General features: G+C 43.2%; 1 protein-coding gene across 8 annotated transcripts in view; it reads right to left on the reverse strand.

Annotated features, from left to right (window-relative positions):
- Window positions 1-12650, reverse strand: part of NEO1 (neogenin 1) — a 235064-nt gene that overhangs the window by 6368 nt on the left and 216046 nt on the right. For 6 of the 8 annotated variants that reach the window (XM_045070805.1, XM_045070803.1, XM_045070802.1 and 3 more), the window contains 3 exons: window positions 6844-7082; window positions 6157-6249; window positions 2597-2755 (listed from right to left, as the gene is read on the reverse strand). In XM_045070805.1, the coding sequence (XP_044926740.1) occupies window positions 2597-2755; window positions 6157-6249; window positions 6844-7082 (491 nt within the window). The remainder of the gene's footprint in view (window positions 1-2596; window positions 2756-6156; window positions 6250-6843; window positions 7083-12650) is intronic. The other 2 variants (XM_045070807.1, XM_045070806.1) reach the window with 1 other exon arrangement.

The raw sequence follows: 12650 nt of genomic DNA on the forward strand, positions 1-12650 counted from the left end.
TCTGGAGACACCAGCTCAGGGCAAACGAGCCTGTAGAAATCCAACCTCTCCCTGCCCTTGTTACTGAGGTAACATTGAATCTATTCCCTTGGGCTCCCAGGAGACAGGATGCCCCAGTCATGAGTGTTAACTTACCCTCAGATTAAAGATCTTGGGTCCCAGGGGTAAGGGACTCACACACCTTCCCCCAGTGTGGAAAGCCTGGCTGTGATAACCCTACTAGGCCTATGTCACTTCTCATCCTCTCAAGAGGTGCACTGAGGACCTCATTTCTTTGCTTCCTAGAGTCAGCGATAACCACAGCTAGGGAGCTGCTGGTCTTACTCTGTGCAATCCTGGGCTGGGGAGAAGCCGGTTAGAGAGGGGAGTAGGGGGTAGGAGAGAAGCAGCAGACTCCAGCCTGGACCATGTCAGCCTATGTTGGGAGACGGGTCAGGTCAGCTCTGGGCACACAGGTTGCCTCGACTGCCTGACTTTGATGTATAAGCTTCTCAGGGTCCAAGAGGTGGTGGGAAATGTGAAAAAGGAGAATAGTGTTGCCTACCTGAGTCAGAACCCTGGCCTGCTGCCACATACCAGAGCCACCTTGCTGTGTAACTGGAGAGGGCACTGGCCATGTTATATTCCCAGTAAAGGGTGTCACGCGGCTGCCCCACAAGGAAAACTATCCAGTCATTAAGATTTCTCCCTTGCCTAAGGGCCTGCTTCCTGAATGACTTCCCTCTCAGGGTTTAAGACACAAAGTTTACACTGGCCGAGGTCTTGGACAAGTGGAAAGTGCTCTTCCTGTGTCAAGTGGTGGCTCTCTAGGGCAGTGACAGCCCTACTCTGGCCAAGCCCTAGCCAAGCTTAGCCCACATGCATAGGGCTGGTGGCAGCACTGAGCTCCAGCGACCCAGGAAAATATAACGGTGAAAGAATGTGGATCATTTCAAGACACTTGCCCTGTATTCCTGAGCTGTCTTCAGTGACTTTCCCTGTCATTAGTTTACCTTCTTTATGTCCCTCTGGTCATTAAAGTGATGAACCCTATAGTGATACAAATCACTACTTTTCCCTCTCTTCACTGTCTGCCCAAGTTTACTGAGAAAGGAAATTTTAGCAGCATTAGACCACCTGGATCAGGGCGGTGAGGGCCGCTCTGCTCCTTGCCAACCTTCAACCCCCTCCTAGTCAGAGAGGAAGGAAGAGGGGGCTAATCTGATTGAGAAGAGCCTGACCTGCCCTCAGGCAGGCCCACATCCTAGTGGGTGGGATTCTTCTGCCTTAAAAATAGAGAAAGATAGTCAGGACACAAAAACTGCTTTCCAAGAGCAGATCTGGAAGGCTGCTTTCCAGTCTCTGTTCTGTCTGAGACTAGCTCTGTGAGGCAGAATTTGGTTCTCCAGACAATGGCCAGTGGACTGTCTTTCCCTAAAGCAAGGGCCCCAAACCTCGATCTGGAAGGACAGAGCAGGAAGGCCCATTTTGGACACAAGTTTAAGTGGCATTCTCCATTTGGTTTGGAGAGTGCAAACCAAGTAAAGGTTGGGGAGTGGCAACTCTGGGGGTGGGTAGGCATCCCCTTAATAAAGCTGTGATCTTCATTTGATGTTTTGGGTATGTTTCAAATTGATCAAAGCTTAGAGAGGGGGAATGTTATTGGTAACCCAAACTTCTAGCATGAGGTTTTGAGGTACTTTTGAAGTGGAATTCACTTGAAATTCCCTTATTTTCCAGAACGAGCAAAATTTAATTCTACTCATGTTGTAACTATTAACAGACACATTTCAAATGATGGAGAAAGAACATACTGTACATACGAAAAGTTACTAGATTTGCACCTAACACTGACAGGATGGAAGTTAATTTTCATCTAATGAGGATTAACAGTATTTGTTCCACTCCTCCTTGAAACTGTTCAATAATGCTATTTCCTAAGACTTCCAAACTGGGGACATGTTTATCTGGCAATGTATTTCTTTAAATGCACAGCAGTTTTAGGCTCATTTCCTGTTTTTTAGAGATGATGCATGCCTGTGCACCCTCTTCTAACGTCAGTAATCCTCTGGGCAACTTGAGGTTTACAATGTACACAAAATTCACAGGGCTGTGAATGGCCCCAGCTGGCCTCACTGGCCCTGGATGCATTTCTTACTTTGGGCCACAACAGGAGTACGTATAAGATTTAACATGAGAATTATCTTATGGCTGCCCTATACACCCTCCTAACCACAGAGTAACTGCAAGGGGAAGGCCACATCTCGTGTCTGAAAATCATCCCGAATGAGTTTTCCATTCAGATTAGAAGATTAAAAAATAAACAAAATATGACTGAATCAAGATGCAACTTGATGAAACAAGACATGGTTATGTGATTTGAGTTACTACATTTTTACTAAGAGGACACCTTGCACCGAGCACTTATCAACTTAGGGAGAAAAAAATGGGGGGTGGTGAATTTTATAGAAATCAATCTGAGTCAGTAACAGAAATGTTATGATACATAAACAACACAGAAAAATTCCAAATCCTTCTAGGCAGGGCAAGTCCTTCCCAGTTCAGCTTGCCAACTCTGGGAATGCTTTCCATCTGGGGCTCGAGCCTCATCTCTCACCTGTGGAATTGGCCCTGTCTGAAAGGGACAGGGATGTGCCAACGGGCCACGGGCTGCCCGGGTGGTAGAGATGACTGCGAGCTGGAGAAGCGAGGCTGCTGGAGTGGAAATGATGGTGAGGGTTATCGAGGGGATGGATGGGATGGGCACTAATCACAGCTGTGGATGAACACAAGACAGAGAAGTGCTTAACATGCTTGCACAGACACAGACAAGTCACCGTTCCAGAGCAAAGCCACCCCTGCCCCTCCCACGCAGTACAACCATTCCCTTGGCTTCTGAGGGGCAGCTGGCCGGTGTGAACAATTAGCCATGGATTTCACTTTTTTTTTTTAAATCAACATGCTCCTATGCATGTATCTATCTATCTACACACACACACACACATTCTCTGAGGAATACACACTAAATGTTAATGTGATTATCTTGGGGGATAGCATGGTTAGGAGTTAAAAAAAAAAACTTCTCTTGGTTTATTTGTATTTCCAATTCCTCTACAATAAACATGGATTGCATGAGTTATTAAAAATATCTATTTGAATATGTTACAAAATATAAATCCATATGCAAACAAATGATGATTTAGGTTTCTATCATTTTTTTCTCCTGCTAAAAAAATAGAAATTTCTCTTCCTCTGAGTATATTCCTAGTACGTTCTGTTTTTTTCTTATTGTTGAATGAGGCATGCAATAGGTATTTAGGCTGAATAGACGAGTTTAAGCAGTTTAATCAGTTAATCAGTTTTTCCTATCTTAAAAGGAACGTAAATAGAACTGAACTCGTCTAGCATGAAAAACATGAAACACAGCTCTATGGCACCGTCTCTTAACTGCTTCTAGTCTGGGAGCTCGGCCACATCCATTCACATTTTAAAATATAAATGGTTCTTTCCTAATTGCATCCTTCCTTCTATATTGGCTAAGGAATTAAATTTGCTGCATTTTGCTAACAAATCCAAATTTCCACACAGATATTCCATATATAACTTACTATGAAGACAAAACACTCCTTTAATGAGGCTTCATTATCGATCCTAGAGATGCAAACAAAATCAGAAGCCCAGTTGGGGCTTCTCTTAGGTACTCCCTTAGAGTAGTTTTAGAAACAGAACGTTTAAGACCAGCACGGACAGCTCTAAACCCCTCAAGTAGGAAAAGAGGTGGGGCTGACTAGGAACACAGGGGACCTTTTTTTCCCTCTAAGCAAGGGCTTCACCAACTGTGATAAAACTTAATTAACCTCTGGAGTCTATTAAATGTCTCTGTCACCAAGGATCTCCGTAGATCTTTGTAGGGCCACTCAACATTACTCTAGTGACGAAAAATTCTAGACACTTTTATTCTCCAGCTATTTTCTGCCCTGGCCACTTGCCAGACAGGCAGATGGCACAAGCAACCACGGGCCCTGGAGTGTCACTGCTCCTTCCCTCCTTAAGGTCTGGGGAAAAAACAGGGGCGTTCCCTGCACTCAGAGGCCAGAAGGCTCAGATGGTCCTTAGGAACAAAACACAACTTGGAAAAGCCAGCAGAGGAGATTCAGGGTAATCTGGGAGGCAGCACCTCCTTTAGGGGAAGAGAGGTGGTTTTCCGAAAGGAAGCTTCAGCATCAGTATTTTCTAGAATTAAGGCCAGGGGGAACAGAAGAAACCTCCTGGGCTTTTACCTAGGAAGTACAATGTGAGAAGCATTCTCAGTATGCAGGACTCTAGCACAGAAAAACAGAAGTGACTTTCTCTTTTTAAAGGCATTTCCAGTCTTTCCAAATTGGGTATATAAAAAAGAAGATGATGTCAAAGCACCTCCCTAGAACAAGGCCAGCAGTCACTAGCTGTCAGTTGCCTTGGGTCCTGGCGCTTCTGAGCAAGGCCTTGTACAAGGCTGACTGAACCTCCGCCCAGTGTAGCCAAGTGCTTCCCAGCAGTGCTCAGCTGCTGAAGGCCAGGTGGGTGGCCAGTGGGGCAGACTCCAGGAGATGCAGCCTGAGAAAAAGGACTGGAGCCAGGTGGGGAAAAGGAGATGTCACAGCATACTGGAATACCTGTTTTCAGAATCTTGAATTAAAGAATCCACTCACTCACCCACCTACCGAGCCACAAATTAAATAATACTGTATATTTATGGGTACTCCTTGCCCATCCCCCAAAAAAGAAAATGAAAAAAAAAAAAAAAAAACACCTGATACCAACTGGTACAACATATCTTTTCTCCTTAGCACTTAAAAAGAAGCCAGTTTGGGTAAAACTAAAATCTTGTACAAAACAAACAAGTAGTCCTGCTTATCATCCTGCTATACATCAAACACAACTGCAATGGGTTTATCCTTTTCAGACACTTACGTTTTTAGACCTGGGACCCCAGCCAGGGCACCTCTCATAAGAGGGAGACAATGATTTTCCCTGCATGCTTCCAAGTTCAGGCCCTTCTTTTTTCATCATGGTCCCTACTTTGTACAGAAATGACCTGCTAATCAATCAGTCCTTTCTCTTCCAAAGCTGACTTTTAGAATCTAGCATCTACATGTCTGTGCACAGTGAGTGTGACAGTGTGTGTGCATTTACACACCTGGATGTTTCACCAGTTTCCAAGTATAGGGAGCCATGGTTTACTTCTTTGGTGTGTAGGGTATCTGTGACTATTCAAATCTCTGTCACTTGTTGACAGAGAGGTGGCTGAGAGTTCTGAAATGGGATATCTTAAGAAATTAATAAAAAACTCAAAAGCTCATTTAGGTTAAACTGAAAAGTGATCGAGTAGATGCTTTCAGGATTTGAATCTAGGTGTCTGACAGTGCTACAGCTTACTGGGTATCTGTTCAGCTTACAACAAATACTTCTGGTACAGAACTGGAAAAACTTGTTATCAGTAGGTAGGTGGCTTTTTCACTGTAGGATGGCACAGGGGACCCTCACCTGAAAGCCCCACTGTGCTAGCCCGTCAGAATGGCCTCCCTACCTTGAAAACAGTGACAAGGGAGAAGACACAGTAGTTTGAACAAAAGCATTGGTTTGTTCCACTGTTTTTTGGTTTTCAAACTTACTGTGAATTTCAAATATTATTAAAGGAGGCCAAGTAACTTTTATGTTTATCAAAGTGAAGCATGGTAAATTAAGGTTGAAAAATTTTGTTTCAAAAACTCTGTTCTGTAAACTTAAAAATCCTCTAAAATATAAAGTCAGTTAATTAAAAAAATGACAGGTGTCCATCAACACTGAATGTGTGTCAGGAAGTCTAAGGAATACTGTGACATCCAGCTATCCTTAGCTCCAGCCTAGAATGACGCTTCTCCACCCTCCTGTACAGATGCCGTGCTTACTGTTAGGGAGACTGGTTACTTCTCTGTTCCTGGGAGACTGGGGTAGTTGGCTTTTTAGCTTATTTATCTCAAGAAAGATATAAATTGCAAAATACAAAAGTGTCTGGTATTTCTTGCCAAGATGCCAAAGCCTCAGTGGGTCATCTTTTGTGTCAGGATCACATGAAGTCAAAGACATCATTTGTAGTGGCTCCCCAGGACAACTGGGTAGACTGGCAGCACAGGGGAAATGAGAGGTTTCACTTACGCTGGGGTGGCTGGGAGTCAAAGGGCATCATCATTTTTGGTCTCATTCCCCGCCTTCCAGCCAGTGTAGACATGCTGTCCTCTGATTCATGCCCTAGACAGCAAATATGGACGTTAGTTATAAGCGTGTGCCCCAGGCCACTAAGCAGCCTCAGTGGTAAAACACTCCCAGTGGAGGGGTCAGAACTCGCAAACAATATAATGGGGACAAGATGATTCTGCAGGAAGTGAAAAACAAGGAAAATGATCAGGAGCCCATTAGAGGAGTCTCTGCTGAGAGTCAGTGCAGTTGACATAATGTCGCCTACCATGCTTCAGTCTGGAGTTTGAGTGTCCAGACCAAAAACATTCTGACCACCACAAAGAGAGGCAGACTCTAAAGGAAGGGAGAGGATGAAACGTACAGACATAGGCGAGGTTGTCTCAAATGCTTCGGTATCAAGTTGCTGACACCTGAGAAGAGACCTAACGGATCTAGAAGGCTGTCTCATCTGGGCACGGAACCTCTCCCCAGTAACAAGCTATGTTTTTCCAAACTATCTATTCTTTATCAGATGTTGACCAAATCTCACAATACACATTTCTTTAAACCTAACCTCATGTAGGAATCGCCAAATTCAGGCAACTGTAGGAAATGGAAAATGATTTAAATGGAAATAGTTCTCCCACATTTGGGGACAATCTGCACCTCTGTAAGAATTCCGCCTTTGATGGATGTTGCTGTCCATGGAATTGTCAACTGGTGTGATATCTTGAGAGTTACGAGGAATTGGAGTATCAGTCATGATGGGGTTTGGGTCTGGAGACTTATCGATGGGTTTCAGCTCCAGTCTCTCATGATGGATCCAGAGGTCCGGGGGTTTGACATCTTTGGAGTTCCCTTTGTACTTGTGGGAGCCATTCACTGATTTGCAAGCAGCTCGCTTCCTAGGCAAAAATTTAAGAGGGTTTTTTTTTTTTTTTAAGATTTTATTTATTTGACACAGAGAGAAATCACAAGTAGGCAGAGGGGCAGGCAGAGAGAGAGGAGGAAGGAGACTCTCCACTGAGCAGAGACACCAATGCAGTGCTCAATCCCAGGACCCTGAGATCATGACCTGAGCCGAAGGCAGAGGCTTTAATCCACTGAGCCATCCAGGTGCCCCACGTGGGTTTCTATTTATTTATTTATTTGACAAGCAGAGAGTGAGGAGGAAGCAGGCTCCCTGCTGATCAGAGAGCCCGATGCGGGGCTTGATCCCAGGACGCTGGGATCATGACCTGAGCCGAAGGTAGAGGCTTTAACCCACTGAGCCACCCAGGGTTTCTTTTTTTTTAAGTAGCTCTTTTGAACTTATTTGTGAAAAGGCTTGAATGATTAAAACCGCCCTTCTGAGAGATGCCTTAAGTAAAGGCAGAAACTAAAAACACACATACAAAACAACAGAAGACGGGAAAGAAGTTTACTTTTGTGAACAGTAAATGTATCTCTGCTTTGTCCACACATATTTCAAGATACATAAAAGGGCATATTTGACTACTGCATTGTGACTTTTTTTTTTATTATCAGCAGACTAGACAGCATTTTAAAATTAAGTTGTCTCTAAAGCAGAAGGTTTCTCAACTTCCAATTAATATAGCGAGAACACTAATTAGAAATATAACATTGGAGTAGAGGTGGAGTCTATGGCTCATAAAAGAGGAAGGGAACATTTCAGGGAACCCAAATCTAGGACTACCAAATGAATAAAAATGAAAAATGGATGACAGCGCCTACTTCTCTGTGCCTTAATTTCTCTATTCACTCACTCACACTCACTTATCCACTCAATAAGCATTTATTAGGTACCCACTGTATGTCAGACAATCCCTGTACTGGACTGCTGTGCCCTCAGCATTTCTGGTCAAGTGAGGAAGACAGATGTTGATCTCATTATTTTAAAATATTCTGAGCTTAATGAAATGCCAAGTGTTATAGTTATTTTTTAATAGTTGGCATAAGGTAGCTAGGACAAAGCTGGAGAAAGAAGTGACACTGAAGTTAAGACTTAAAGGAGGAAGGGAAGAAGATGCTTTGCAGGTGATTAAATCAGCTTATGTCAAAGCCTTGAAGCAGAACACAACAGCCTGGTATATCAGAGGGCCCGTAAGAAGTCCTGAGTAGCAGAAGCACAGTGAACAATGTGGAGAATGATGAAATGATGCTGCAAAGGTAGCCTAGATCATGAAGAGCTTTTGGAGACCTGCCAAGAGTTTGACCTCCATCTATGAGACGAGAAACCACTATGTGGTTTTAAGCAGAAGAGTAAGGAGACCAATTCTGAGTTAAACAATTATTCCAACTGTGGTATGAAGAATGGATTTATGGGGTGGGGGAAAGAATAGGAGACTAGTTAGGATACTACTGCACCGGTCTTAGCCATGACTGACAGTGGTCTAGGACAGTGGAATGGAGAGAAGAGGCAGATGTGCCATCTATTTAGGAGGCAGAAATGACAAGACTTGGTGAATAAATGATGTGGGGTGGGGCGGGAGCATAGAAGCAAGAGTTTGAAGCTAAGTCATTTACTCATATTGTAATTAATGGAGGTAGAAGCAGGCTTGACAGAAAAGATTATAAATTCTGTCTTGAACATGGTGAGTGCCCCTGAGACATTCAAGAGAAAACGTAGAAGAGGCAACAGAATGTGCAAGTCTGAGACTCAGAGAGTGGCTTTGGCCAGAGATAGAAACACAGAAGTAACTGGAATGCAGACAGTAAATGAAGCCATGGGAGTAGACAGCACTGGGGGGGGGGAGCATAGAGAAGTAAGTCTAGGATCAGGTCCCGAGGAAGGTCTGATGGCTGGGTAGATAATGAGGATATGTGAAAAAGAACATACAATCATGACATACAGGAGAAGAGAGTATTTCATGAAGGAAGGAGTAGCTGAGTTAAAAATACTGCTGAGAGATTAAGATAAGGACAAAAAAAATGTCTCCTGGCTTTAACAATATGGAGGTCATCGGTCCTCAGCAAAAGCAATTCGGTGAAGTGGTAGGAGCAGAATCCAGATCATCAAGAAATGAAGCATCAGCAGGCAATGAAAGAATGCACGAGTATATACAGTAATCAAGAGATTCTGTGGTGATGGGAAGGATGGCTTTGTAAACAGCTAGTGGGGAGTAGAATATGGGTTGTAATTATAATGATTTAAGATAAAAGAGGTATAAGCACACTTACTTGCTAAAGAGACAAAGCTAAGAGAGTGAAAGGTTAGCTGTGTGGAGGGGAGAACAGCAAGTATAAGTTCTTAGAAAGATGAGAGCCACTGAGATCCAGAGGGTTAACGGAGAACTGGCTTCCGGTAGGAGGAAGTACACTGAAGGAGGTTTTGGATCATATGGTGGTACCTGGAGGTAGTTCTCATCTGCTAAGGTTGAGGTAGCGAATGAGGAATGTGTTGAGAAGCACTAAGGGGCTAGGCCATAAATACTCAGTCAGCTTTGAATTTTAAGTGTCCATAAGCAGCTATAATTGAAATGGGAGATACTTCCTCAGAGGGGAAAACAAGTATGAAGAAAAGCTCATACATATTTTTCAGTGGTTCATGGAATGGCTGGAAAGATGGTCATTGGGAAAGGGAGAGGAGAAGCCCCATGAAGACTCGACACAATTCTTTTAAGCAAAAGGACCCAAATCTGTAGGATTTGCAGATTCAAAGGACAGAGCCTATTACTAACTCACTTTTCTACCTCTCAATCTAAAGAATAAGTGCTTCTTTAAATTTACTTTTAATTTTAAATCCCCAAAGCACTAAGGAATTCCATCACTTTGTTTTTTAGATTCTTTTAAATAAAGATATCAAGATTTCTGAAACTAGATATAAAACCAAGTTCATAAAAGTAGATACATTTGAAATGCTGAACAAAGAAGCCTGCAGACAAGTTCTAGAGTAGAAATAACATCATTGCTGATGTGTTTAAGGGAAACAGTTTTCCATATCAAAAGGAGACAGGGAGAGGTTTAAGAAGCAGTGACCAGAAAGTTTATAAAAGGAGCCCCCTGCTCCCTTGGGAAACAGATGCAATGCAATCTATGGTAAGCTATTTTGTTTGGGCAAAAGAAAAATTAAACACCTCACAAAAACATACACAAAGTGACATAAAGCCATATCCAGTGGCAATGACAGGGCAATCTGTACTTGTCCTCTATACTGAAAACAAACATATTTATTGTCATTAAACACATGCATTGTCTTGCCTTGGGCAGACCAAGTCTGAGGGATAATCATAAACACTGACGTGAACTTGCCTTTCTCTTTTATGGAGCAATATCTCCATCTTATCATCTTTTAGGACCCACCAATTAAAGTCATTTTATTGCCCACACGTGTTTTTTGCTATTAGGGGTAACTCAGGAATCTTTTTATTTTTGGTATTCTGTCTTGCTGGCCAGATGCTGTATGTGAGGTGAAAGTTGTCTAGGGTCAGGGATCCTCTTAAGTTAGGAGCATAGGCTGTTATCAAACAATCTTATAACTGAGTCACCTTGCTATCTGCTCTAGACAATTACCACAACTCTCAACATCCCAGAGGAGTTCAGGGCTCACAGTCATTTGACCCCTCTGCTAATTTGATATGCCAATTATAAATGAGACTATCTTATTCACAAAATCAGTATTCTCCCCCCCACCTGCCAGTCCTAAGCTTTCACACTTGGTAGCACTTCTTGAAAAAAAATTTTTTAAGGATTTAAAAATTTATTTTAGAGAGAAACTCAAGCAGACTCTGCACTGACTGTGGAGCCTGACGTGGGGCTCGGTGTCACAACTCTGAGATCATGACCTGAATTGAAATTAAGAGTCGGAGGCTCAACCATCTGAGACACCCAGTCACCCCTTGAAAAATATTCTTAAATTAGATGTAGAATAAGAGGTCTATGGTCCTCTTCCATTTCAGGTGGCATCTGTGCCATGAAAAAGCCTGTAAGAATGCCCCTAAACTCCTGGGTGTCTGGCTCACCATGTGCTTACACAAACAGTACTCCAAAGCAGCTACCGGCAAGGCTGGACACGGTCCACTTCCCTCTCCAGACCTCTCCTCTCCCCTCTGTGACTCAAGAGGTTGAGTTAAATGACCTCTACCTGCCTTACTTGGCAACCTGCTCCTGGTTTCTGATGGGTCTGGCTGAGTGAAGACACAGGCAAGAGATTGGAGAGTAGCAGGTGTTTTTAATCCTGTCCCCTCCCTGCAGCACTAGAGGCTGGCAGAGGACACCTTCCTCCCACCACACCCAGCTCCTGTCAAGAAGCCCTTTCCTACTGCTTCAGACGTCTGAACGTGGCTCTCTGTTCTTCAGAAAGACCTCTTGCCCTCTCAGGCCTAAGGGTGACAGTGGCCTATCATGGCTGCTGGTCCTTGAACATCTCTACCTTGTCTCCTAGCCCTACCTGTGACTCTGTAAACAGTCCCCTCATTAAACTTCCTTCCCCCGTTTTGAGTATGCACCTTTTTCCTGCCAGAACACCAATACACATTTATAAGAAGAGCCATTCTGCATTTCACTTACAAATATTTAAAACATCACTTTTCGTGCACAGGTAACCTTCAACTATATGGGACTGAACTCTGGGGAGTCCATTTACACGCAGACTTTTAAAAAAGTTTTTACTTAAATTCCAGTTAATATACAGTGTAATATTAGTTTTGGGCGTACCATATAGTAATTCAACACATCCATACATCATTGGCTCCTCACAAGTGCCCTCCTTAATCCCCTTCACCTCTTTCACCCATCCCCTGCCCACCTCCCTTCTGGTAGCCTCAGTGTGTTCTCTGTAGTTAACAGTCTCTTTCTTGGTTTGCCTCTTTTTTTCCCCCTTTGCCTATTTGTTTTGCTTAATTTCTACAAGAGTGAAAAATCACATGGTATTTGTCTTTCTCTGAATGACTTACTTCACTTAGCGTAATACTCTCTAGCTCCATCCAGGTAGTTGCAAATGGCAAGATCTCCCTCTTTTTTATGGCTGCGTATTTCAGTGTGTGTGTACACACACACACACACTCACTACATCTTCCTTTTTTCCTCCTCATATCCAGGGTTAGAGTTGGGGCCAGCAAGAGGGTATGTGCCTAATATCCTGCAATTGAGAGACCTCTCTAGAGGGTTACAGGTAGGGGTTAGGGTTTGGGCTAGTGTATGTACCTGACACTCTATAGTTCAGAGATCTTGCCAGAGAATAAAACCCCAGACTTCTCCTTGGGCAGTAAGAGACATGCAGCCATCTACTGGGCTGAGGCAAAGAAGGGATTTGGGGGCTCTAAATATGCTTTAACAGATATTCAATTTTTCTTTCTGTTTTTATCTTTACCTTTACATCCATTTTCAGAAATACCACCAATTCTTAAATATTTGGGGGTCTTCTCCAGAATAACTGGGCTGCTTCTCAGCTTTTCTTATCATGTGTTCAGGAACCCACTTTCCAGATGTAGGATTAGGGTTAATGCTTGGTATCCATGTGTGGACTCTTTTTG

This window comes from Mustela putorius, unplaced genomic scaffold (assembly GCF_011764305.1).
Source record: "Mustela putorius furo isolate JIRA1106 unplaced genomic scaffold, ASM1176430v1.1 tig00003972_pilon_pilon_pilon, whole genome shotgun sequence".
Classification (NCBI taxonomy): domain Eukaryota; kingdom Metazoa; phylum Chordata; class Mammalia; order Carnivora; family Mustelidae; genus Mustela; species Mustela putorius.